At 50.2% G+C, this 26,334-nt stretch overlaps 1 protein-coding gene across 4 annotated transcripts in view; it reads left to right on the top strand.

Annotated features, from left to right (window-relative positions):
• Positions 1–26,334, top strand: part of TNRC18 (trinucleotide repeat containing 18) — a 53,975-nt gene that overhangs the window by 16,128 nt on the left and 11,513 nt on the right. Inside the window, exons 2-16 of one of the 4 annotated variants that reach the window (XM_086853759.1) lie at positions 500–625; positions 1,000–2,811; positions 5,873–5,975; positions 6,378–6,583; positions 6,785–6,931; positions 7,442–7,623; positions 8,394–8,817; positions 9,304–10,251; positions 10,899–11,074; positions 11,771–11,907; positions 12,371–12,499; positions 14,307–14,481; positions 15,501–15,861; positions 18,268–18,555; positions 25,630–25,872. In XM_086853759.1, coding sequence (XP_086709885.1) covers positions 500–625; positions 1,000–2,811; positions 5,873–5,975; positions 6,378–6,583; positions 6,785–6,931; positions 7,442–7,623; positions 8,394–8,817; positions 9,304–10,251; positions 10,899–11,074; positions 11,771–11,907; positions 12,371–12,499; positions 14,307–14,481; positions 15,501–15,861; positions 18,268–18,555; positions 25,630–25,872 — 5,457 coding nt within the window. Of the gene's footprint in view, positions 1–499; positions 626–999; positions 2,812–5,872; positions 5,976–6,377; positions 6,584–6,784; positions 6,932–7,438; positions 7,624–8,393; positions 8,818–9,303; positions 10,252–10,898; positions 11,075–11,770; positions 11,908–12,370; positions 12,500–14,306; positions 14,482–15,500; positions 15,862–18,267; positions 18,556–25,629; positions 25,873–26,334 lie in introns of all 4 variants that reach the window. The other 3 variants (XM_086853760.1, XM_086853758.1, XM_086853761.1) reach the window with 3 other exon arrangements.

Genomic DNA, 26,334 nt, shown 5'->3' with positions numbered 1-26,334 from the left:
GATACTCATGTTTTCCCAAAGCATGTAGCCAGTGCTGAGCACCTGCAGCAGGAATGAGCTGTGTTGGCAAAGCTGTGCTGGCAGGAAGGTCTTATCATGGCTCTGGAAGCATGTCGAGGAGTGTCCTCACCCACAGGTTGCTGTACTTGTGATAAAACATCTTATCGGCCAGGTGGTTTGGTCAGTGAGCCCTCAGGTGTCAGGCTGTGCTCAGGAAGCAGCATGCTCCATTTGCTGCAGAGCTGGAGCTCCACAGAGGTGCCTGGGTTGAGCTGGGGGACCTGCAGTGGGGGGTCAGTTCCTGCAGTGGGGTCCCCGAGCATGCTGCCCTGGGCTGCGTGTGCTGTGTGTCACCGCGTGCGTCCCCGCCACCGCCGCCGCTCCTGGCGTGCGAGGGACCGACAGCCACAACAGTCTGTGCTCCTGCGGGGCTCGTTCCAAGGCAGCGTGCTGCTCGGGATAAAACATGTTTCCCTCTTCTGTTTCCCGTTTTCTGCAGGCTTTTCCCATCTGCCTAGCGGTCTCTACCCATCGTACATTCCCCTGAGCCACCTCGAACCTCCCAGTGCCGGCAGTCCGCTCCTGGCCCAGCTGGGACAGCACAGCCTCTTTGAGTCGCAGAAAGGTGAGTCTGGGACCCTTTTGGGCTTGTTTGGGTGCTGGAGCAGCTGGATGCTGGAGTGCTGGGGGTGAAGGGCAGGAACTGCCTTCGGTGGTCAGCCAGGGATGTATCCTGGGCTGAGCAGTACCAAGGTTTTGGATATGGCTATCCTGTAGGAAAGCTGACCAGGTCCCTCCTTGAAGGCCCAGTATGCACCAGAGACAGGGCTGTCTTGCATCCCACATGGAGGAACCTGCTTGGTCTCCTTTGCTCTGGACATTTTTGTTTAAGACATCCTTGAAATCCATTCTTTCCTGGTTTGCTACCTCTTGCCTGTCTCTGTGTAGGACTGAAGGGGTTGGAAGCCTGTGATAATTTTGGTTGCTTTTATTCTGCAGATGGATTCTACCTGTCCAGCCATGCAGGCCAGTCTGCTTTGCACCCACAGCCTCCCCTCTCAAGGACTGTGGGCAGCCACACGTCGAGCACTTTGCTCCGGGAAAAGGACTTTGGGCAGCTGCACAAGAGCTCGAAAGAAGGCCTGAAAGACCCCGGTGGGAAGGAGCGGGCATGCCGGAGCGATTTGTCCCTACCCTTTGCCAAGAAGGAGAGCAAGCCGAAGGAGGAGCCCCGACCCCGCAGTGTGGTCGACCTCACACAGGACACCAAGCCCGACAGCGACCGGAAAGTGAGCGTGGTGGAGAAGGCGGTGAAGGTTGGCGAGCGTCTCTCACCGTTCCTGGCTGAGCACATGCCAAATCGGGGCGCAGGCAGTGGGGAACCCAAGTCCAAGAACCCGTTGCAGAGCTCTTCCCTCAGCAACTGCAACGGTGGTGGGGACCCCATGCTGAAGGTCCTGGGTGCCGAGCAGGACCGCTGTGCCAAGGATCCCGCTCGACACGATGAGAACATGAGGCCTTCTGCGCACGCCCACGCGGAGCGGCTGAAGCGGGGGGAGCCCCTCCTGCCCTCTGTGGGCGCTTTGCACATCTCCTGTAGCTGTCCATCCCCACACCCCTCGCAGACGGGGAAGATGACGCCGGCCACAACATTCCCTCCGCAGCCCGTCCATTCCAGCATGTACACCATCTTCCCACCGGCCAAGGAGCTGGGGAGGGAGCACAAAGTAATCGCCCCCACCTTTGTGCCTTCGGTCGAAGCCTACGACGAGAGGAGCGGGCCCATCCAAATCGCCTCCCAGGCCCGTGACAACAAGGGGAAGGACAAGGACCTTGGCAAGGTGGGGGTGCTGCAGTCACCCACGGAGCGGTGCCTTGCAGATGCCTCCCGCACACTCTTGTCCCAGGACTTTTCTTGTCACAGTGATGCCAAAAGGATGGAGGTTCTGAGAGAGAAGGGTTCGGTGATCAGGACGAACTCCATGGCACTGAAGAGACAGGTCACTTCAGAGCCCTTCCTCAACCGGCCGGGGCTGGGCTCTCCGGAGAGCAGGGAGTTCCTGGCCTCCAAGGATTTGCTGAAGCCGAGTCCGGAGGCAGAGCATCGCCCCTGCGAGCGGGACCGCTTCCAGCGATCCAGCTCCAAAGAAGCAGCAAAGGTCTACGGCACTTTGGACTCTTCCCGGCAGCACCTGGACCACGGTCAGCTGAAACCGCCCGAGCAGAAGTGGAAGCCCTTTGAGATGGGCAACTTTGCCACCACGCAGATGGCGGTGCTGGCCGCGCAGCACAACCACGTCAGCCGGGTGGAGGAGGAAGCCAAGAAGGTGTACCTTGACCCCAGTGGTTTGCCGCGGTCCTCGGTGGTGGGCTCGCGGGGCGCCGCAGACGTCCTGCACCCTGCCTCGCACGGCGAAGGCTCGGCCATGCAGAGCCTCATCAAATACAGCGGCAGCTTTGCCAAGGAGACAGCATCCCGGCAGAGCTGCGGCAAGAAGAGCCCCTTTGGGGGTTTAGGCAATGTGAAGTTGGACTCTGCACAGCTGGGAGCCTCCAAGGTGCAGCAGCTGCTGCTGCAGCAGCCTGCAAAGCAGCTAAAGAGGGACCCTGAGAGACCCGAGAGTGCCAAATCCTTCGGCCGTGAGAGCATCGGCTCCCAGGGCGAGGTGGAGGTGAGGCACTTGCCTGTTGGCATTGCTGTGGCTGTGGCCCGGCAGAAGGACAACGGCAGCAGCAGCAGCAGCAACAGCAGCAAACTGGGGCCCAGCTTGGCAGACCGGGATCGCTCGCTGTCTCTCAGCAGCATCAAAGGTAGGTTCCCTAGGGCTTGTCTCAGGGCATCCCTGGAGGATCTGGTCTCTGGGAAGAGCAGCCACCCAGTGCAGGCTGTGTGCCATGAACTGCATTTGGCATCTTCAGCTGGGTTTGCCTCCCTTGCCAGCCAAGGACATGTTGTAAAGCACAGTAGGAAGCAAGACCCCCTGTGCAAGATGTAGTCAGTCCCCTGTCCCTGCTTCCATCCCCTCTGGCCACCTCTGAGGACAATCCTGCTCCATGAGTTTGATCCATTAGCAAAGGTAGTGATGGAGAAACCTCTCAAACCACTTTTGTGCTGGTGTTGTAATCTCATGATTTCGATTTAAGCCGTGGTGCTGGCAGGAGGGGGATGGCACCAGAGAGATTTTGCTTCTCTGCTTGGCTTGTATAGCAAGATAACACCCGGGGGCTACCCGGCACGGGGCTCTGGTGTGCCAAGGAGCGATGCCAAAATGAACGGCTGGCGAGCAATGCTCGGCTTTCCAGTTTTAGCCCTTGCCTCCCCCATTTTTCTGCCTTCCCCCCCCCCCCCCCCAAACTTCAGTGGAAAGAAGCAGTTTCCCTCAGGCAGCAGCCCCTCTCCCCATTCCCATTGCCTCCCAGTGCCCTCCCCACAGCCGGGCGGGAGCCGGCCGAGGACCTCGTGGGCAGCACAGGGAGCTGTTTGTTCAGCCGTTCAATCGTCCCAGACGCTCCCAGCTTGCGTTAAATGTAATTTACTGAGCCGAACTAAAAGGCTGCAAACAAGGGTTGAATTCTGGCAGGCCTCTGGGCTCGTTGCTAAGTGATGCAGTTGGCTTTCAGACAGAAAACAAGACTGCTTTTCTCCTCCTCTCGCCCCCCAAATGCTGCCCCCCCTTTGTGTGCCAGGAGATATTCGTCTAATAACATTAGCTTGCTTGCGCTGAGTGGACGGTGCTTGAATGTTTAGACCTTTTAAGAAGGAGAAAGCAGGCTTTAGTTGGCTAATCTGTAGTATTTGGCAAGTAAAATGCAAGTATTTAGTACTGGGCATTGGTTGTCAAGGGAACGGACCTAAGCCTTTCCTCCATGCATAACTGATTGAATTTTTCTATGCAGTCCGTGCGTCATGTTCATATATATAGACAGAATGATCATTCACTGTCTGGACAATCATCGTTCTGTCCAGAAAAGGGACTTGTCCTGTTGGTGGGATGGAAGCTGGGCGGGAATTAGAGGTCCTACAGTGTTTGTGTTTGGATGGTGGGGGTGGAAAAAAGATGATAAACTCGTCTAGAAATAATGGAGTGCAAGGAGTGTAGATGGGAGAGGGAGGAGCGATGATAAAATAACAAAATAACGCCTTTCTAATGAAGGGCTGGGGCTGGGGGTTTACTCACTTTATGCCAAGGAAGAAAGGGAGGCTGTGGACTCTCCAAGGAATTTCTCCATATTGCTGACACCAAAGAGACAGCTGGGCATTGACTGGGGGAAAGAAAGAGGAAAAGGGGCTCCAAAGGGGAAAAAACCTGGGCTGAGGTGTGGAAAGGGAATGCTGGTGGAGAGGCAGTGGGAGGTCTTTGGGCTCCAGAGGGATTTGTGAGCCCCTGTGCTGTGGAGGCTGGGGAGTAAAAGTGAGCAGTGGAGGCTGTGTGAGGCATCATTCAGTGAGTCAAGGAGGGGCTGGTTGGGGTTGGTTGGGCTGCACGTGGTGTCCTGGCAGAGATGTGGTGACCCTGGAAAGTCCTTCAGGAGGGAGAGCTGTGTGCCAGGTTTTAAAGCATCTTTGTTTTCTGCCTGGAGCCCATGGAAGGAGCCTTGGGGAGAGGAGCTGGGAGAGATGTTGTCTTGTTCCTGGATTCCTTCTGACAGTAAAAGCTGAGGGAATTGGAGACTTGACAGCAAAAAACCCATGGGCTGTCCAGGTTTGTGGAAATACACACTAGAGCTCTCCTTGGAAAGACTGCCTGTCAGCAGAATAGACTTGATGTTCCGAGATGTTTTCCCATGTGCCAAACCATATCCAGACAGGAGAGTGAGGACCCTGGGAAGGGCTGCTGGGGTGCAGTCCTGTGAGGCTGAGTGCTCTCTGCGAGCAGGGCTGGGATTTAGGAGCGGATTGTATCACCAAAGCATAGTGCAGAGAGGGGCAACAGGGAATTGTATGAAAAATGAGTATGCAAGAAAGAAGCTAGGGAAGAAACTAGGGAAAAGCAAGCTTAAAATCAGGCAGTTGGAGGGAAGACCTTGGATAAAGGGAAGGATGGACCCAATACCTGGTCCTGGCAGAGCCAAGCGAGGCTCTGCTGCTCTCTCCTGTGAGGGTGCCTCCTAACCTCTCACAGATGCAGCTGCTACCATGCCAGGCTGTATTTGCAAGAGCTGTGCTGATTGTGGACAAGTGATTCCTCCAGCCAAACATCCAGCTTCCCTTTTTGGATTCCTGCCCTCATCTGCCATATGTGTCCCTGCCTCATCCGACCCTCTCTTGTTGCATGTCTCGAGGGGGATGCAAATTCCTGCTAGTGGTTGAATTGCAGAGTGGAGCACGCTGGTTTTGTGAGGATCTGTATTGTTGGTTCTGCCTGTTGCAGAAGGACAGGGATTCAGAGCATACTCAGTGCTCCCAGACTGATTTACAAGATCAGAAGATGCTTCAGAAAAGTGCAGAGTTAAAATCCTTCCCCTCTCTGAGATGTGCTAAGCAGGACTATGTAGTTTGATGCAGGATTTAGCTGCATCTTGGCTCTTGTTGGGATGGGAAAACTGTCCTTCAGCACAGTGGTCCCTTTGGTCCTGTTGCTCCCAGGCTAGTGGCTGTGCTGGCCTGGGAGACTGACCTGGCATGGCAAGTAGTTCCTAGATGTCTTGGAGGCACGAACCTCAGACTATATGCACTTGGGTGCTACCAAGAGAATATCTTCATCACACAGAGAGCCTTGCCTGGTCTTTCAGGATTTGAACCTGGAACATCCTTGGGGACGCTGGTGTTTGGGTACACTGGCTCTCAGCTACTCTGCTCCATGCCCAGAGGAGAGGGGACAACTTTCTCCAGGCCATTTCTCCTGTCTGATGGTGCTGGGTTGTCTCTTAGGACATGGACGCTCCGAAGATGACTGTGGGGATGAGAGGAGCCGCCACCGGGACAGCCACCTCCTGGCAGGGCGCTTGGAGCGGGATCAGGAGAAGCTGCTCAGGTGAGGCTTGGAAGGAGGTGAGATCTTTTGCCATAGTCACAAGCTTAGCTCAGGGACAACCAGTCCAGAGAGGACACAGGATTGCATCCATCCTGGTGTAGGTGCTGGCACCAAACTTGCTGGTTTGGAGAGGGATGCTGAGCTGGGTACACGGGGCTATAGGCAAATCCTAAGTCCTCAGCAGAGCAATCCTAATAGACAGCTGCAAATCCATGTCTGCTCCAAAGGGCTGGAGAGATGGAATGTTTTATTCTAGACTTGACACTTCCATCATAGCTCTCCTTGAGCCACTGACCCTGCTTTGCAAACAGTGGTTCTGCAGGCTGGTCCATACTCCTGGGCTCCTCCATCACTTAAACCTGCTCTCACTCTCTCTCTCTCTCTTGCCTCCTCCATCCCCAGAGAAAGCAAGGAGCTAGCAGATTTTGCCCGAATACACCCCTCCAGCTGTGCCACGAATGGTTTAAACTCCAACCTCATGGTGACAGGAGGCCCAGCCCTGGCGGGCTCCGGGCGCTGGTCTGCAGATCCAGCTTCGCACTTGGCAGCCCACCCCTGGCTCCCCAGGACAGGGAGCCCCTCCATGTGGCTGGCTGGCCACCCCTACGGTGAGTACCCTGGGAGGGAGCAGTGTCCAGAGGCTGTTAACACCAATGAAATCCAGGGAAAAGTGTTGCTACAGCCCAGTGAGGCTGTTTGATGAGCTCAGGGAAAAGGGAAAGAGGCATTTCGGAGCATTAGATGACTTCTCGTGTGGGTGGGAGCTGTCTGCATCCCCTGAGTTGTGACTTTGGTGTTTTTTCTTCCAGGACTTGGTCACCCTTCCTTGCACCAGGGCATGACTCCAGGCTTCCCCCCTGCCATGGGGGGAGCTCTCCCTTCTGCCTACCAGTTTGCCAGAGACCCACAGTCAGGGCAGCTCGTTGTGATCCCCAGCGAGCACTTGCCACACTTTGGTAAGGATGTGAGCTTGTCCCAGAGGACATTCTTTGACAGCTGTGGGAAAAACAGACTTTGGAGAGGGCCAGAGAGGATCATACCTACCAGTGGGGACCAGCAGCCACAGCTGTGGGGTGGGTGTGAGCAGGCCTCTCGTTAAGGTGTGTTCTGGAGATGGAAACATGTAATCCTTAGCAGTGGCTCTTCATCCCCTGCAGGACCCTGCAGAGTTTGAGCCCTTGGTTAGGAGAATCTATTCCTAGGCTCAGGCATGGACAGTCAAACCAAGGGCTGGAGAGCAAAGCAAGTCCAGTGGCCCTAGGGCACAGGGGTGGTGGGATTGGGACTGCAGAGGGGAACACAGCACACTTTTTCTTCTGGTTTGTGGTTGTATTTCTGCACAGCCTGGTGTTTGGCATCCCCTACACTCTGGAACTTTAGAGACCATTTCCCTGAGCGATCCTGAATCCTTTATCCATCCTTACCCTGCTGTCTCCCTGACTGCATCTCTGCTCATTCCACAGCAGAGCTGATGGACCGGGCACCACCCCTGTGGCCCGCTATGTACCCCCCGACCAGGAGCTCCCTCCAGCACGCTCACCAGCTGCAGCTCCTCTCCCATCAGCAGCTGCTGCGGCAGCACGAGCTGTACATCCTGCAGCAGCAAGCAGCCCACGCCATGGAGCTGCAGAGGAGTGCCCAGCTCGTGGTATGTTCTCAAGAACTTCTTGCTTGGCCATGAAACGAGCCTGAAGTTGGAGTGTCTGGGGAGAAAATGAAAACACAGGCAGCTGTGCCTGTGTGGCAAGTGTGTCTCAAGGGTATGGATGCACTGAGTGATCCTGCCCTGGTCTCTGGGATATGAAGTATTTGGTGTATCCTGCAATTAGAGTGGGTTTGGAGGGGTTTGGTGTAGAGCCACTGAGCAGTGCTGTCAGAAGAGCTCCCCAGCAGCAGCAGTGAGACCTAGATTCCTTCCCATGGGATGTCTCTGTATAGTTGAGTGCTTTCATCCCTGGTCACCCCCAAACAAACCTCCTGAGCAGCTCAGAGAAGCAGCTTCAGGACTTGCAGCAGTCACACTGGCTCCTGGAGAGAGCTCCCATTCATGAAAAGGTTTTGGAAGCCAAGAGCTTTCATTTGGGTGTTTTACACCTGTTCATTTTTATAGTGGTCCTCTGGTTTTCAGCCATCATTTTACATGTGGGTTTGCTAGGCTGGAGGCTTGGAAATAGAAATGGTTTCCTTTGGCTGCAAATGGAAGCTGAGACATTCTTCTCATGACTCCTGGAGCTGGGAATTTGTAACAAAGCTATTGCAGATCAGTGTCACCCTCCATCAGATTGGTCTTCAAAAGGTCTTGCACTGGGGGACGTGTTTTATTCCACTGCATATTTGATAAGACCTTGTTTTGGTCTTGCTTGGTGGTAGTGCCACTTTCCAGATGCTGTGCTGAGTTTTGCTCTGTTCTTGTCACAGGAGAGGTTGAAGGCAAATGAGCAGCGTGTGGATATGGAAGAGAAGGTGACAAAACGGAGCCTGGACAGTGCCAAATCAGGCCTTTCCTCCTCTGCCCCGGGACTGGTGCACCGAAAACCACCTGTGCTATCTCCCAGTGCCTCCACGTCCTACAGCAAGGCTGTGAGTCCACCTCCCCTCTCTCCCAGGGCCTCACCCGTGTCTGTGCTCAAAGCTGAGGTGATCCAAAAGATGGAGGAGCCACCTTCGCAGCCAGCCTACTCCTACCCCGCCACCCCCAGCTCCCATCCTTCCAGCCCACCCCCTGCCTCTCCACCCCCTGCCCCTGCCATCCCTCCAAAGGAAGAGGCACCCGAGACCGTGGAGAAGAAAGACCTGGAGCTGGAAAAAGAGGCTGCTGGTCCATATCAGGCCTTGTTCCCAGGTAAGAGAGCCCTGCTTTGGCAGAGTCCCGTTGTGTTTGTGCCTGCCTCCCTTTTTCTCCTTGGCTTTTTCCTGCTTCTGTCCCTTCCCCTAGGGAAAGCCACATAACTCCTCTAAAAGGCAGGGGAGAGGGAAGAAGCAGGGCTGTTGTGATGGACTGGGATTGGTGCCTGGGGCTGTAGGCTCTCTTCTTCCCTTGGGCCGAGCCTGGGTTGGTTCTTCCAGGGCTGGAGTCCCAGTGGGAGAGGATGCAGGAGGCAGATCTCTCTCCAGTTGCATGAAAGTGCTGGAAAGGTGCAGAAGGGACCTCTGAGGTGCTGCCTGTGGCAGCTTGTCAGGAGAGAGGTGCCCAAAGCAGCTATTGCTTGAGAACGGGAAGAGACCAAAGATGATGGAAGCAAAGGGAGCTGACTCCATGCCTTAGTGAGAGAGAAGTTGCTTTGGAGACTCAGCCATTACACAGTCTGTCCCTTCTGATATCTTGCAGAGATCCCCCCTGGATACCCATTCCAGTCCCTGCCTCCCTCCTTTGGAAGACACTATCCCTACCTCCTCCAGCCCCCCGCAGCATCTGATGCGGATGGCCTGGCTCCTGACGTCCCGCTGCCTGCTGAAGGCTCTGAGCACATGGATCTTTCCTCAGAGGTCAAGCCCATCCACTTGTCTCCGTCCAAAATCCTTGAGCCCATCCAAGCAGCAGCAGAAGAGGAATCCTTGGAAGAGAGGGTGAAATCAGAGGTGCAGATGGAGGAAAGCCAGGAAAGCATCTGTGAGCAGGACATGGGGACTCTGAACATCACCACCTCTGCAGCCGTCCCAGTGCAGAACGTGGACAATTGCAATCTCCTGTTGCACCAAGGCGAAGCCCTGGGTGCTATGGAGCAGGAGCAGGAAGACCTCCAGAGCTGCCCACCTCCTTACCAGGTTGTGGCCTGTCCTGCAGAAGCAGAGGCTGAGGCAGAGAGCGGGAGTGGAGCAGAAACCTGCTCCATGCACATGGACTATGACGGTTTGCTCGTGCATGCAGAGAGCAAGCCACCGGAGATGGAATTGACGCCCCAGCGGGAGGAGGCCTCTGTAGCCATGGATCTGCAGAGCTCTGACGTGCCCCGGGTGAGGGAGTTTCCCAGCCTGCCTCCTGAGGAGGGGGAACAGGGGCCAGAGATCCCTTCCTACGCAGAAGAGGCAATCACTTGCCAAATCCCAGATCTGGACATCAAGCCGGGTGACCCACTGGCTGGGATGAATGCTTTGGTGGCTGCTACAGAAATGCCTCAGGCTTGTTCCTTGTTGACTACCACCACTGTCACTCCACCCCAGATGAAGGTGGAGGTGTTAACTGACCAGACCCTGGAGCACTCCTTCCTGCAAGGGATCACTTTGCTGAGTGAAATTGCAGAGATGGAGCTGGAGAAACGGAAGCAAGAAATGCAAAGTAAGTTTTGAGTGGGGAGTCTGGTCAACTTTGGACCATGCTGCGTTTCCCAGCTTATTGTCCCTGTGCTCTCCATGTGGGCAGAGGCGCAGAGTCACGGGTGGGATCCCTTGCAGTCTCAGCCAGGCAGCAAGGAGAGCATTGCTCTGAGTTGCATGAGTAGCTGGTACTTCAGATGGGGTTGGAGCAGGGTTTTTGTTGCAGCAGGCTGAGCTACGTGTGGCTTTTGTACTGCTCTCCCTTCCAAAGGCCCTCGCCATGTCTAGACAGTTTGTGGTATGCGTAGCGGAAATGGAGCCCCAGTTGCTGAGAGCTGCCAGGGCAACACCCTTCTGGCAGGCACTGAGTCCACAGTCTGTTGGGGTTTGGCACCAGAGGCCCCAGTAGCTCCAGATGACGCTTTCCAAGAGCTTGGCAGGTCCCGAAAAGAATCTCACCTTCCAGTAACTTCCTGAGGTGAGAAGTGATGGGAACTGCCAGTTACACCATGGTTGAGTACAACAGGGGATCTCAAGTGGGGGCCGAGGGTGGCTGGGGGCTCCTTGAGCAGCCATAGTTGAGAAAGGGCCATCAGCCCCTCCTTGTGCCTGTTGGAGAAGCAGTCTTGGAATGTGATCTTCTATAGCTTTTTTTTCTGTCCTTCCCAGCAGGTCCAGAGAGTTTCCCTGTCCGGCCAACACTGGAGAGTTTGCTGGCTGCCAGCACCCACATGCTCATGGAAGTACTTTCCACCCCCTTTATGGAAAGTCTGAAAACCATCCGGCTGCCTCGAGAGCTGAATCCCAACAAAAAGTACAGCTGGATGCAGAAGAAAGATGAACCAGTAAGTAGCTCTTAGTGTGGTTGAGCCTGGAAAGCCCCAGTGCATCCACTCACACATCTCACTGTCCCAGCCCCAGTTTGGGGGCTCATGCTGGCTCGTGCTGCCCCCCTGCATTCAGCAGAACAAGCTGGTTGTTCCCCCATGTCACATTCCTGGCTGCATAGGAGTCAGTGGGCTGGAATTTAGGTTTTTCCCTTGTTTGTGAATCAGGGTTCAGCAGGACCCTCAGCAGCCCTGGAAGTGGTGTTTTAATGTGGAACCAGAGGAACCTGTGTGTTACTGTTTTTGCCAGAGGATAAATAAAAATAGTGGCAGCAGAGTTTTTCCATGTTTATTTTTAATTTGCTGACTCTTCCCTGTGGAAGAGACTGATAAATTATTTTGTACTGAGCAAGTAAGTATTCCAAGATAGGGTATATTGTTATCTGTCTTTTTAAACAAGGTAAAAAGAGCATTTTATCGTGCAGGTTCTCCTCCAGGGCTGCAAACCCTCAGAGCTGATGCCATCCAGTGCATAAGCCACAGAACATCTTTGCTTTGCTGTTTTTCTTGGGTACCACCCTGGGGCTGTGCTGGTGGGCAAGGGGTGTCTGCTCCCCTCTCAGCACAAAGGGCTTTCTGCCAGGCTGCACACCTTGGCCATTGCCAGGGCACCCAGTGGACATGTCCTGACCCTCTCTTGCCTCCCCACCCCAGATGTACTCCATCAAATCAGCCATTGAGAACATGGATGCCATGGAGCTGGACTACAGGATGAGGCTGGCGGAGCTGCAGCGGCGCTACAAGGAGAAGCAGCGGGAGCTGGTGAAGCTGCAGCGCCGCAGGGACTCTGAGTAAGTCAAAGGCTGCTCACCCAAGTCTTGGTTTTTTTCCAGCTGGGCACTTTCACTGCCTCTCGGCCTGGGAGAGAAAACTGCCCTCCATCCCTCCCTGCCTCCTCTCCTCTCCTCCCGGTACATCCCGCCAGAGCTTTGCACAGCACACTCCTAGGCTATGTGACACAACAACCTGGTAACTGGTGACTGCAGCTGGGAGACTGTGGTAGAGACAACCTTGGCTTCAGCAGCTCAGTTTAGCAGTTTGGTGGCAGGTGAAGGTTCTGGGTTGGCTCCCGTTCTTGCTTGCTTTCTTTTAATTATTTTCCCTTTTTCTTCTTTTTGGATTTATTTTCTTTATTTTTTTCCCTGTTTGTTTTGCTTTTAGGTTGCAAAATTTGCTTTTTTTTTTGTTTTGTTTTGTTTTTTGTTTTTTTTTTTGTTGCCTTGGTTAACAGTGAAGCGTGTGGTTTTTTTAAAGGGAAAAGCATGACGAGAAAAGTAGAAGCTTGGCGAGAAGAGGCCCTGGAAGGCCCAGGAAGAGGAAACTTGGATCAAGCGCTCTGTCACCCATTAAGGAGAGAGGGAAGAGTGACAGCAAGAGTGGAAAGTAAGGCTGGAATTTGGGGAAGACGGGAACATGGCAGGGTCACTGTGCCAGGGTCTGACTTGGGGAGAGCATCTCGGATGCAGCGGGGGCTCGTTGTGTTGGCAGGCCGGCCGCTGGCTGCGGCGGTGGAAGCGCGTGCTGGTAACGTGAGTGTGTCCTTTCGGTGGGAATGCAGTGCCAGCGCCCTCCCTCCCCGCAGCTAGAGCGTGTGTCTGGTGTTGGGTGCAGGCAGGACAGGTGGATTTGAGCAGCTGTGAGGTGATATGGCTGGCAGGGAGCTGTAGGTGAGGTTTTGGAGTTGGGGAGCGTGTCCTCATGTGCTTTTAGGAGAGCAGATGTTGCTGTCAGGTGCTGTAGAGTCAATTGTAGTGGTGTTGGTGTCAAAACCGGGAAGGACAGTGTTGTTATCTACTTTGTAGGACCTTTCTGCTGTGTTTCTTCCTCTCTGTTCTCTGAATCAGTGGGAGCTGGTTTTGCCTGACATCCCTCTTTCAAGCATCTGAATTATTCTGTACTCTGCTTTCTACTCTTTTACAAGTCCAGCTGCTCTTGTTTGGATCTCACCATTGTTGGCCATCTATCCTACCATAGATGGCCTCTCCAATGGGAAGGCATTTCCAAGCTGCCTCCCTGCGTGCTCCATGTTTTCACAAATACTCTTTTCAAGACTGCAAATCAGAGTCAGGTGCCCAGCTCCCACTGACCAACGCTTCTGAAAGTCTGTTCTCTCGGTGGCTCCGTGTTTTGCTCTTGGTGTTTGGGTGACTGGACAGGCTGGAGGCATCCAGAGGCACTGGAGTTGTGCATGTGTGGGTGCTGTGTGTGTGCATGTCCCTGGATCACAGGAATGCTGGAGCAGGCTGCTCTGGGACATGGATGTGCACCCTCAGCCAGTGTCCAGGGCCTTTGGTGTTGGTTTAGCTGTCTGTGCAGGTCAGCAGAGCGGACAGAGGGAGGGGAAATGCCTGGAAGCTGAGGAGGCTGCCCCGTGTCAGTGGCTTTGTGGTGGTGGTCTGACCAGCAGGTTTAGTGTGAAGGAGGCAGCAAATGAGAGCTTGAAATGGAAGCTTGGTAGGAATCTTGAGGTATTGACTGATCATCCATAGTTACTGGAGATGGCTGGGGAGCTGGGAAAGATGTGCTTATAGTCTCACCTACTTTATTTTTTATTTTATTTTCTTATTTATTTACCCTCTCCTTTCCCCCCAAATCCCAAAGCAAGTCCAGTGACGTAGATCACAAGTGCCTTTCACTAGGGGCCTGACTTGGAGACTGGAGTGAGCCAGTCCTTGCAGTGCCTTTGTCCCTCCCTGTCACCCCATGTGGCACTTCCTTGCCACCTCCAGCTCATACCAAAGCAACCAAAGCAAGTGTCTGGGCAGTGAGGCACCTCCCTGGGCCTCAGAAGTCTCTCTCTGCACCTCCAGAGTCCATGGAAGTAGAAGTGGGAAAAGACCTTAAGGGCCACCTCAGCTGTCAGTCCTTCCTGTTGCTGCTCTGTACCAAATCAGGCACTTTTTGGTGGCTGTTACCGAGACACCAAGCACTTCCTTTTAGAGACCACTTTGCTGGTCTCTGATTTCAGGCATCCTCATCTCTCCTGGTGGCCAGGAGTGTGCACAAAGGGCTCCTTGGCTCTCCAGTTTGGTGGGAAACCTTGTTCAAACTGCTGTTACTTCACAGTAGACTTGGCTCCCACTGAGGATCCCCACTGTCTTAGGAGGCATTTAACCTCACTTTTGAGCTTGGTGGGGACCACAAGGAGGAAAGCCCCCCCACCTTGACCCGTCCTGTGCTTGGCTTGCAGACTGAGCAAGTCCTTGTTACTCTCTGAAGACTCTGAGACTGGTGAGGGCATGAAGAAGAGGCACAAAGGGGCCCTCCCGGAGGAGGACGAGGATGTGGAGAGCAGCAGTGGCAAGATGAAAGGGAAGAACCCAAGCTGGGAAGAGCACGATGCGGCTCCCAGCTTCTCAAATGAGGTCAGTGCCCTCATGGGGAACATGGAGCCAAAAGCCCATCTCTTTCCTGCTTTGCTGGTGTTGGCTTGGACTCCTGATCTTTCAGTGTCTGCTTTTCAGTCCACATGGGTTTAGATGCTCCTCAAGAGAGGATTGTGTGCAGTGGAGGGGCTAATGTTGGCTTACAGAGGTTGAACCTCTTTGGAAGGCAGCAGTCAAGTGCCTTGGAGCCAGCCAGAGCATTCAGTGCTGCACTGGCTCTGAATCCAGAGCAGGGCTTCTCTTACCCCTTTGCCTATTGAGAGAGCACAGGGAAATGGATCTCCCAAAGCAAGGGAGGAATGGGAGCACAACCTTGTTATTTCAAATGCAGGATTTTCTTCTGCTCCTGTTGAGGCAATGAGATATTTACTGGAGCTTTAAGCTGCTGATGAAGTCCAAAATGCAAGCAGGCAAAGTACTGAGTTAGAGCTGCTGTTATCTAGCTGTAGCACATGTAAAATATATTACTTTTTTCAAGAAGCAAGAAAATACCGAGAAGGATGTAACAGCTCTGGCTGTAGTGCAGTGGTGCTCATCCTCATGCTGAGAGGTATTTGGGTTTTTTTGGCATTCCAGCCTCTGGAGCTGGTTGATAATGTGGAAATCCGTATTTATTTGGCTGGTTCTTGGGTAAAGAAGATTTTTAATCCTTGTGATTTAGAGAAAAGCTTGTAAAACCAACCCAAACATACCCTAAAAACCAGGTGGTGCAGAGAAAAAAGAACGCCAAAGTATGTTGTTCCATGAACATATTTGTTTTGGAAGAACATTCAGGTTTCCTATGTTAATCTTGCAATTTTGTAGAGCTCAGTAAGAGTAAAACTCTACTGTTTGCTGACATCTTCCTCTTCTTCCTCCCTAGAACCATGTTGGGTTATGGCAACTGGGGCTGAGACTGATTATCTACATGCATGACACAATTTGGAGGGCTATTAAAATCCCTCAGGTCTGCCATATCTGCTCTATGCTCACCTTGTCTCTTCCTTTCACCTCGGCAGTTAAAGCTCAAAAAGAAGAAGGTGCCATCAGATCAGGAGCAGCTGGCCAGCAAGCTTGACAAGGCCCTGTCTCTCACCAAACAAGACAAACTCAAATCTCCCTTCAAGTTTGCTGACAGCTCTGGGGGAAAGCTCAAAACCAGTGGAGGTGGCAGCAGGTACCTCCCAGCTCATGAGGCTCTGCCAGGCAAGGAGGAGAAGAACCTGGCCAAGAACCTGGGCTTGTCACTGAAAACTGCCAAGGAAGGTAAAAACAAAGTGACTGCCAAAATGAAGAAGATGGAGGTGGGGTTAAAAGTCAAAAATCAGCTCAAGGTTTCCCATTCACCAGCAATATCTGAAGTTAGCAGCTACTCCTACAGTAAGTAACCTCTTTTGTATCTCTTCTATCTGTAGGAGGGATTGTGGTGGGAGTTTCTGGCCTATTGAAAGGGGTCTTGCAGATGGGTCTGGTTTTGCTCAAGAATGAAAAGTGACCTTCTCCTCCCAGTGGCTGCTGCTGCATCTTTGGGGTCAGTGTGGGCTGTCTGCCCATCTTGCTGTCCAAGGGGAAGCCACGATCAGTGTGTCTCTTCCTGACCTGTGCTGTATTCATCATCAGTGGGGAAAAACACTTAAAGAAGTTGACCCATGCTCTTGCTTTTGGTGGGAGTAGACACTCTTCTTCTACCTGTCAGATGAGCAGGTGGAGCCTCTTCTCTAGGAGGTAGTTGACTTTTGAAGTCCTTGCTGAGTTCATTTGGCTTGGCTTTAGGATTATGCCATGGAATCTGTTGGAAAGGAAAAGCCTGCCAGTGACACTGATGTTCCTGAGCATCCTCCTGCCCTTCAGTGTCACAGCTTGCTTCCTGGCTGGCTGTGCTGAGCCTTCCCATCTGTCTCATCGGTGTTTGTCCCCACCCCACATCAGTGTGGTTATTGTTAGTTCTGAACCCAGAGTGTGCCTGAGGTGAAGGTTCCAGCAACTGACCCCTGTTACAGAAGGAAAAATCTGAATTGCTGACTGTGTTGGGAAAACAGTAGAACCAAACATAGGAGAGTCTTTAACAGTTCAGGCAGACATTGGGGCAGAGTTTATGGTCTGAGACCATTGTGTAATGGTCTCAGCTCACTTGCACACACATCTTTCCTTTTGCTTGCAGCTATTTAAAACCATGTTAAAACCTTTATGGGGTGTTTGTGTGCATAACAAATATATCTCCTGGTGCAACACTAGTTTAGAAATTTCACTAATGGGGAAGATGAGCTAGTGACTCTCCAATGGAACAAATGTTTGGCATGAAATTAGCCATTTAGATGGCAAAATAGGAGTCATTGTGTCCACTGGACTTGAACACAGCCTTTGGCTTATTGTGCTGTACACACTACCCAGCAGTTCTCTTCCTGACTGTGCTTTACTCCCAAGGACAGACACATATCTCCTAAACTGTGGGTTCTGCAGCTAACGGGAATAGGAAGGATGGGCTGTTGCTGGAGCTAAAGCCTTGGCTCATGCAGAGGGAGCTTTTACAATGCCTTCACACTTGGCACTGTGGTTTCATGAGCAAAAACTCCCTTTCAGACCTAACAGAGCTTCTATCAGACCACTGTCCAGTGTACCATTCCTGGTGTAGGAATGTTCCCCTTTGTCACTCAGGTCTCAGCTCAGGATTGTTGCGACTGAGGAAACAGCTCGGCTTTGGTTTTTCAGCTGTGTGCAGGTTCAAGAGAAGGGCCTCAGCCTGTCATTTCGTCACTCAGGCATGGTGAATTTGGGGAGGCAGGTCGAGCATATGGCAGCACCTCCCATGATTGGTGGGCTGCTCATGTGGAGAAGGAGAAGTGAGACTGGTGCCAAATCCTTCTGCCTCTTGACCTCAGGATTTTCTGTCTTGAGTCCTGAAAACTTTGGGCATAGATCCAAAGGGTGAACCGAGCATCCTACTCCCACAAATTTTAAGAAACGTCAGGTGTCCAAAATAATATGCATGTTTGGGCTTTGAGCCTCCTAAACTTGCCATTCTTCATGTCTTCCTCTCCACAACCCAGTGCACTGGAGTTGGGGAGTGATGCCACAATGTCTGTAACGTTGTGGAGATGAGGGCAAGTCCACCAACGGGGAGGTGACAATTTACACCCACTTCTATTGCATCCGTGGGTACCATATGCTTTTTGTCCCTTTCATCAGATACCAGAGGGGATGGCTGGATAACTTCTCACTGCCCACAAGGCTTAGGAGCTTCGTAAAACCGTGGTTCACCGACCGAGGAGTGGCTTGGTCCCTGCTCTTTCACGGTGTACGCCGTGGAGCATCCGAGGCAGTGTGTTTGGAGTCAGACATTTGGAGTTATGCATCCTGCCTTCTTGGCAGCTGGGCTTGCTCCAACCACACGTGTTGAAAACCCTTTGCGAGAGGTGGTTCATGTAGAAAAGGAGATTCAGGTCAAGAGTGTTGAATACCACCATAATCAAGGCAAATTCAGTTTGATGGTCCAGTTGTTGACAGTTGATTGTTACTGTGCCTTTGGTGGACATTTTCATAGTGGAAATGTTTGCTTCATTTTTCTCTTGCCAAGCTAAAAACACTCTTTGGATCTTGAGGGAAGACAAGGAGATGGAGAACATTTGTGATAGAACGTAGGAAATGTGAATTTCTATGGTTGTTGAGCACAAGGCTTATGACGGAGCACTTGGGCAGGGGTGGACAGCTGTGGCACCAAAACCCCCCAAAAAATCCCCAAACCCGCATTCGGTGACGTAACGCTCTTCCCACCCGCTTTGACCACAGATACGGACTCGGAGGAGGAGGAGGAGGAGGGATCCCTGAGGGACGAGTGGCCAGCGCAGCCCCCGTCCGCTGCCAAGCCGCGGCCGCCTGGCCTGTACAGCTCGACGGGCAGGAAGGGCGGCCGGGCGGCCGGCGGCCCCAGGGCGGCTCCGCGCAGTGCGGCGGTGGCCGGGCGGCCGCTGAGGCCGAAGGCGGCGGCGGGGCGGAAGCAGCCCTTCTGCCTGCTGCTGAGGGAGGCCGAGGCGGGATCTTCCTTCAGCGACTCCTCGGAGGACTCATTCGATCAAGGTTATTAATTTATAGCAAACGCACCCCGTGCCGCGGCCGTGTGGGAGCGGGGCGGGGGCGAGGGGCCTGGCGGGCCGGGGTCAGCCATTTTGATGGTCGGAGCCAGGGCGGCCATCTTTGTCCTTGGCAGCGTAGCCTGCTTTATCACCCCAACGGTTATTTTTTTATCCTTTTTGTATCTGTATCGTTGTGATATTTTTACTGGCTGGCTCTTTTAGAGCTTTTATATCGACTGGCTTTTAGTGTCCACCTCTCCCTACTTTCCTGTTCCCTTCCTCCCTTCAGTTTTAACCTCACTTCCTTCCTTGCTGCCACCACCACCATTATATTATTATTATTACTATTATTACTATTATTATTATTATTATTTTAATTATTATTATTTTATTTTGGCATGAGCCTTGTTGAAGTTTGAAAGGAGCTTTTTTAATTACTTTCCTTTTTTTTCTCCTTTTTCCCCCCCTTTTTTCCCTCTTATTTTTCCCTCCCTTTTTCTTTTTCCCCTCTTGCTTCTTACCTCCCCTTTTTTTTCTGCCTTTTTTCTCTTATTCTCCCCCCCTCTTTTTTATTTCTTCTCCCCTTTTATTTTCTTTTTTTTTTTATTACCGGGGTACTGTTGTGTGGCCGTGTGACTTGATGTTTGTACTGCAATTTGGTTTACCAAGCTTTATTAAACATACCGAGTTCATTTTTAACTAAACCTGTGTACCTTGTCTCTCTTGCTGTGTCTCTTATCAGGCGATTAGGTTGCCGCTTCACTCCATCCTGCTCTGCATCCCCCTCCTGCTCCCACTCCCCATCAGTAGAACTGGAATTAACCTAGTCTGGGGTACTCTCTATTATTCAAATATCCCTGCTGCCTTTGTCCAGATAAAGCCTAGGCTTCCCCCTTTCCCCCTGACCCCTTTAAGTTAATTTTTTTTTTTTTTTGTTCACCCATTTCTGGTTTTATCTTTCTTAGTTTGTTTTGTAATAGACTCTCTCCAAGCAGGCACATAAAACATGGAGGCACCGACTCCTTGTTGTTGCTGCAGGAGGGTGCAGGGTGTATTTAACAGCCAGAAATTTTTCTTTGTAATTTTTTAAAGTGTAAATGTCAAGTTTTTGTGTCTCTTTTTGGGTGGTAGTTTTGTTTTTTTTTTACAGATGCCCAGACGTAACCCAGGGTGCTCAAGGATGTGGCAATTACTGCATTAAATTTGACTCTGCAGTTTCCCTCCCTCACCCTCACCCCAATTTTTTTTCTTGCAGCTTTTTTTTTGGTCAGCCTGTCATTAGTACTTCAGTGGGAAAAGAGATTACTTGAGACTTTTCCTCCAGAGACACAAGGGGTTTCTGTTTTAGAGCACACTCATTAAATAATAATCATGGGGAAAGGTCATTTTAATGAGCCCTCAGCTCCCGAAAGAAAGTAGCTTGGCTGGGCTGAATGCAAAGCAAGAGCATCCCCAGTTGTTATCTAAGTTACATGGCAGAGCTGGATGTAGCCCAGCAAAAGCCTTTTAGTGTTTTACACTGCTCAGGGCTGTTAATTGAAAAACAGGGCTGGATAGTTTTTTTTGTTTGGTTTTTTGTTTTGGTTTTTTTTTTTTTTCCTGAGTTTTTTGATGTTAATTTCCTCTGTGCACCTGTTTGTTTTTTCTTCCCTCCAAACCCAACCTCCAAAGAAAGATAATTAAAGCTAAAAAAAAGAAAAAAAAATAAGAAAAAGAAAGAAAATTATCAAACACAGAAGAAAGATACAGAATGTTGATTTGGTTTGATGTGGCTCTGGGCTGGACCCATCAGTACATTTCAAAGAAAACCCAAAAGAGAAATACATGTGTCAAAAAAAAAAAGTGAAAGAAAAAAAATAAAAAATTGTTCTTTAGAGAGCCCAAAAAGTTATGGGGATAGTGGATTTTATGTAAAGCTGAGATTGCCACATTTCCATGAAGAGTCTGCGTTAACTTCCATTCTTCCCTTCCTTGTTCCTTCCTGCATCTTTTCTTTGTTTGTTTTGCTGCTGTTGGAAATTTTGAGGATATCAATCCCTTTTAGGTGCCAAGTTCTTGAGGGGGGTTTTGGGTTTGCTTTTTGGTTTTGCTCCAGGTAAGCAGAGAGGTAACTTGTCCCTTTGTTTATTTTTCAAGTAACCTGTCTGCTTTATTAGAAGAAATAAACTAAAAGTCCCAATTTTATAGGATAAAATCTGGGGAGGGGAGGGGGTATGGGAGGAGGTTGGGGAATCTGAAACAAATGGGGAAATGATTGTAAATCCCACTGGGGTGTCATTTAATGGTGGGGAAACCAAAGATGCAAAACCCCCTGGGGTGGGAGGTGGGTACGGAGAGGGAGGTGGGAAGGGATTATTGATTACAATTTGGGTTTTTTTTTTTTCCTGAAAATATTTTTTTTTATTTTTTTGTTTGGTTTTTTTTTGTCAGAAGCATTTCTTGAAGGGATATTTGGGTAATAGGGTTTCTAATGGCTTTCCCTGAATACTAAACCGATTAATAACCTCAGCTTTTCTAGAAGTGCTCGCTTTCTCCTTGCAGCTGCTTGACCAACCCTTTCACCCCTGCCCCTATCCATGATGCTTTGAATGTCTGTGTCGGTCTCTTGCATTTGCTCTCACGCTGCACTAAAGAAGCAAAGTGGTTGGCTGGTTGTAGGGCAGACACTTCTCAGCGAGGGTCACTAGCCATGAACCTGAACCTTGACCATTGTTATGTAGGTAGGCAAAATAACTTTTCTTTATGTCATCTGTCAGCCTCAGACGTTTCGATGTTGCCTCCATGAATAATGACACGTAGCTTTTTTGCATTCTTTTGGTTATTTCAGTTTTGAAAATGATTGCTGTCCGTTCTCAACTCTCCTCTGTCCATGAAGAGTCTCGCTTGGAAGGTTTGCCACGTGCGTGTGTGTGTGTTTGAGGACTCCAGAAATGCTTTGCTGTTTGCAGAACAACTTTTTGGAGAACACCTTAGCCCAGCCAGGGAAAGGATTTGCAGATGAGAGTCCAAGATGCAAACCTTAAAGGTTTCTGGGCCACGGTGCAGAAATGTCCCTGTGTCAGGGATATTGCTTGGCCCTGCAGTATCTGTGTCAAAGGTGGGATTAGCTGCAGAAAAATCTGTTTTCTGTCAATCTGGTTTGACATAGATGAGAGGGGGACACGCTGCTTTCTTACAGACCAAACATCACGTTGCCACTCTTATCAGAGGCAAAACTTGTGGCTTTTAATTTAGTGACCTTGGAGAGGAGACTGCTGATGCGGGTTAAAACCCACCAGGATAGGTAATTCCTTGAGCTTTCTGAAACCAAAAACCCATAAGTCCTCCCTCCTCCATACTCTGTTTTCCTTTAGAATTTAGTGCCTTCTTCTCTGTTCTCTTTTTCTGATTTGCAGGATGCTTTTATCCAAATTAAAAAAAAGCAGTGAGGGGTAACCAGTTCCCTACACATTCCCATGTGATAGTTGTAATATTTTTTAATTTTTCATAAGCACTTCTGGAGTCAACAGCACAGCACATGGAGGGGGAAAATCTTCCAATGAAGAGAATTGGCTTATTAAAAAGAAAAAAAAAATTAAAAAAATAAAAGGTACAGTCTTAAATTGGACACTCATAAATAAGTAACCTCCAGAATTTGGACAGATCACAGAAATCAGATGTTAATGACCCAGTAGCTGTCTAAAGTCTGCCTGTACTTAGCCTGCTTTGTATGCTGTAGGCCTGCTTGGTGTTATGAGAAAATCATGCTGTTTATTTTTACAAAGTGAAATGACTGTTTTAAGTGTGTGTTTTTACTCCCTCCCTTCTCCAGCCTTTCCTCTTCACACCCCCCTCAACCTGTCTTGTTACATACATCAGTCTCTAAAAACCAAATTGCTTAACCAACTTCTGTTCATCATTAACAAATCTTCATTTACTGCTCTCCTACAGTGAAATACCATGACTGCTTAGCTGTTAAAAGCAATGAGAAAACTTAACATTCTTAACTGGGTTTGGGTTTTAATTCAGTGCAGGTAAAAATTAAAATAATCTTCGGCTCCAGTTTATCTGGCATCAGTAGCATTTAAATATGAATGTGTTGTTTGTTTTGGCTGTGGAGTTGTATGTACATGTGTGGTTGCATGTGTGGGTATACACACACATATACATGCTCTTAAAAATGCCAATTAGAAAAGATATTTTTAACTTTGAGCATTTTTTTCCCTTAGCCTCTCTCAGCGTTAACAGAATTACCATTCAAGGAAAAAATGATTTTTTTTTTAATTGTCTTTTTCCCCATTGCTAGCTAAAAATCACCTTTTCAGAACAAAAGAAATATTGAGGCTTCAATTGTGTGAAGGCATCTGTGCACAGTTAATTTTAAACACACACATAGTTTGGTAGGAGTAAAACTCCTGCTTCCCATTAAATACAGACACCAGTCTCTCCAAGGAGCTGTACAGATGGACAGAGAGCACCACCAGCTTATTTGTCACCATGGCCAGAAGTTTGGGGACTTACTTTAGAATCATGTGGGCTTAGAGCAGAGCCCCAAATGTCTTCTTTTTGCTTCATTTGTTACTTTTTGTCCCTTGGAAAATCAGAAAGAAGAGGAGCAGGGATTGGGTTGTGTATGTGGAGTGGGGTTAGCAAGATCTATCCTCACCATGAGAGGTGGAGGAGGATAGATCTGTGCTGTGAATGTGTTAAAATGGGGTTATTTTCAGGCTGGAAATTGTATCTCCTGCAGATAAAAATAAAAGTGTTGTGGTAAAAATGCTGACAAGGGACTGTCTTCAGTTGTCTTTCCGTAGCGTGACGCCGTGTATGAGCAGGAGGTTGGAATAACCACCAGGCTCCTCATTGTATTGTATATTTTCTGTAGCCTGAGGTACAGCCACTGCCATCCTGGCTTTTAAATCTGTTTTAGCTGAGTGCCTCTGAAACATTGGAGATGCTTTTGCCCTTGCTGAAGGAATGGTGCTGCTGGGCAGTTGATGTGGCTGAGCCAGTGGGGGTGGACTGGTCATGGAGGGATTTTCCTGCAAACTTTCCCCTTTTTTTTCCCCCCCTGTTTTCCTCCCTAGCTGCTCACTGAGCCACTCTCTGCTCAGATACCTCTCATGTCTGAGGGGCTGTACAGTCATGAGGGGCTGTACAGGTTGATTTTTTCATTTTTTCTCCGTTTTTGCTGAAAATTGCTGGATTTCAGAGCTAGATGGGATGGATGGAGAAAGTCTTGCTACCCCACAGAGTGTCACTGAACTTGGGCATGGTTTTGCTGCTTTTCAGGCAGGTGGTTTTCACATCTCAGAATAAAGTTCATCTGGATTTATTTTCTTTTTGGCAAAATGTGATATAAAAACAGCAGTTGTGCCCTGTTTTCTGGTAGGAGAAGGAATCTGATCCCAATTTGCTGTGGATTTTTTATTTTTTATTTTAATGTGTTTTTTATGCAAGGAGTGAACAGGGCTGTGGATTTCTTGGTATAGACTGCAGGACTGTAGGTTTAGTAGCACTTTCATATCACAAGTAACCAGTCTGAGCAACTGAAATGGGGAAGGAGTTTTTATGCAGTTAAAAATTAGTATTCTGTGACTATCAGATGTATGCTACAGAGATAAACCATCCATGTTAATAAAAAAAAGTAAAAAAAAGCTGCCAGTTATCTCAGTTGCTAAAATACAAGGTTGAGAACATTGTTTTCTGATATTCCTGTTTTTTTCTAATATCATGGAAAAATAACACTTGTGTTATTGTGATTTTTTTTTCTGAGCAACCAAGTGTTGAGGACGTTTTTATCTATCCCAGAGGGCATATGTGAAAAGAAAAGGATTTTCATGTTCATTCCAGCTCATTTTGAAGGGATCTGGTTTCTCATTTGGCTGGATTTCAGACACAAGGATAGTGGCTGGTAGGAGCTGGGGAGTGGGCTCAGAACAGGGCTCCTGCTAGTGGTGGAAATTTTCCAGCAGCCTCAGTGATCCTACTTAAGCCCTCAATTTCAAGAGAAATGAAATATCTTTCCCAGACACACTTTTCACAGTTAAAAATATATTTTTTTATAGATCTCTGTGCTCATATATGTGTGTGTATAAGTGTGTGTGTGTGTGTGGTATATGTGCATTTGTGAAGTGGCTTGCTCACCAGCACTCACTGGATGAGATGCTGTTAAAATTAATTGCCTCTGAGCTGCTGACATGACAGACTCTTGGGAAGCGCTGTAGGGAGGGAGAGGTGCCACTCTCTGAGCATCTACCCCCAAAATACCTGCTGTGTACACACCCTAGAGGAAACCCTCAGCCCACTGCTCTGCAGGTGTCAGCCGAGACAAGCAGTGAAGCTGATTTCTTTGCCAGAATTAGATTTTGGCTGTGGGCAGCTCTTCCTGCCTGTGCTGAGCCCAGCTTCCCTATCCTGAGCTGTAGAGAGGGAGATGAAAGGCAAGGAGAGTTCTGAGGCAGAGGGTTCAAACACTGCTCCTTGTCTCCAACACTACCTACACTTTCCTCCCTTATGCATTCCAAATCCATTGCTTTCAAATTATTATTTCTACCCCCCTCTTTGCATTTTTGCTTCCTGCCCCTTCTCCTCCCTGTGTTCCCCTTGCCTCCCGCCATGGCACAGGCTGCTTTCTGGTATTCCCCTTCCATGCTGATCTCTGGTTCTGATTACACTAATGGATTTCATTATGGAGGAAGTGTTGGTGGGCGGGAGGGGAATCCCACAGCTCCCAGGTTGGGATTTTCAAAGGAATTAAGCTTTTAATTCCTCCTGAAAGCTGTAGGGAAGGGGTGCCTGGCATCCTTTTCAAATCTGCCAACACCCTGCTCTTCCCTCCCTTGCCCTGAGTGGGTCGTCTTTGCCGTACCCTGTATTGCTGTGTCCTTCCAGGGTGGTGACAGGCAGGGTGACACCGGCTCTATGGCTGCAAGGACACACGTGTGCCCGTGGCCAGCATCTCGTGGCTCAGTCCTGGGGGGCTCAGTGCCGCTTAGGTGGGCACAGAGCAACAGGAGAGTTGCGGTTCGGGATGGGAATGTGGCTGGCGCACAACTCCGTGAGATTTGTAATGGGCTCCCTGTTTTCTGCGTGCCAGATTCCAGCTCGGAGGAGGAGGAGGAGGATGACGACGAGGAGGAAGAGGAGGAAGCAGAGGACTATGGCACGGATGGCACAGACAGGCTGTCGTCACCTGCCCTGGATGAGAGTGGCTTGGGCCTTCTGGCCAGGTTTGCTGCCAGCGCCATGCCCAGCCCCATCGTTCCCCCTCCGCTTTCCATCATCCAGCTGGAGGCCAAGCAGAAGGCAAAGAAGAAGGAGGAGCGGCAGAGCCTGATGGGTGAGTTCTGTGGTGTGGGGTGGTGCTTTGGGGGCAAGGTGGAGGGTTTGGGAGGTCCCAGCTGTGCTGCAAGAGGGCAGGTTGTGTACCCTGACACTGAACTGCCCTTTCTTTGCTTTGGCTGCTTGGTCCTGATGCTGAAGGTGGAGAAAGGGGCCTGATAGGGAAACAAAAACCAGTCACGGACATGGCAGGTTAGCAGCTGCAGCTGTGGCTTCCCTAGGGACAGCTGTGGCTTTGTCAAAGTTTCCTCTTTTCCTACTTGGCAAATTCTCAACAAGACATGCTGCAAGGGCAAGCAGTGGGATGCTGCATCCCCTTGGACAGAGTGCAAAAGGCAGTGAAGTGCTGTTAAATTTTAGGGAAGGAAGCATATGCTAAATGCAGCTGATCTTGGATACCCAAGGGAAGCACAGACACCCAAGTAGAAGAAAAGCTCTTTCCATCAGCCCATCCCATTAG

Source organism: Cyanistes caeruleus, chromosome 17, assembly GCF_971803275.1.
Source record: "Cyanistes caeruleus chromosome 17, bCyaCae1.hap1.1, whole genome shotgun sequence".
Taxonomy (NCBI): Eukaryota; Metazoa; Chordata; class Aves; order Passeriformes; family Paridae; genus Cyanistes; species Cyanistes caeruleus.
Note: the sequence above shows the minus strand (reverse complement) of the source record. Positions and strands in the feature narration are given on the sequence as shown.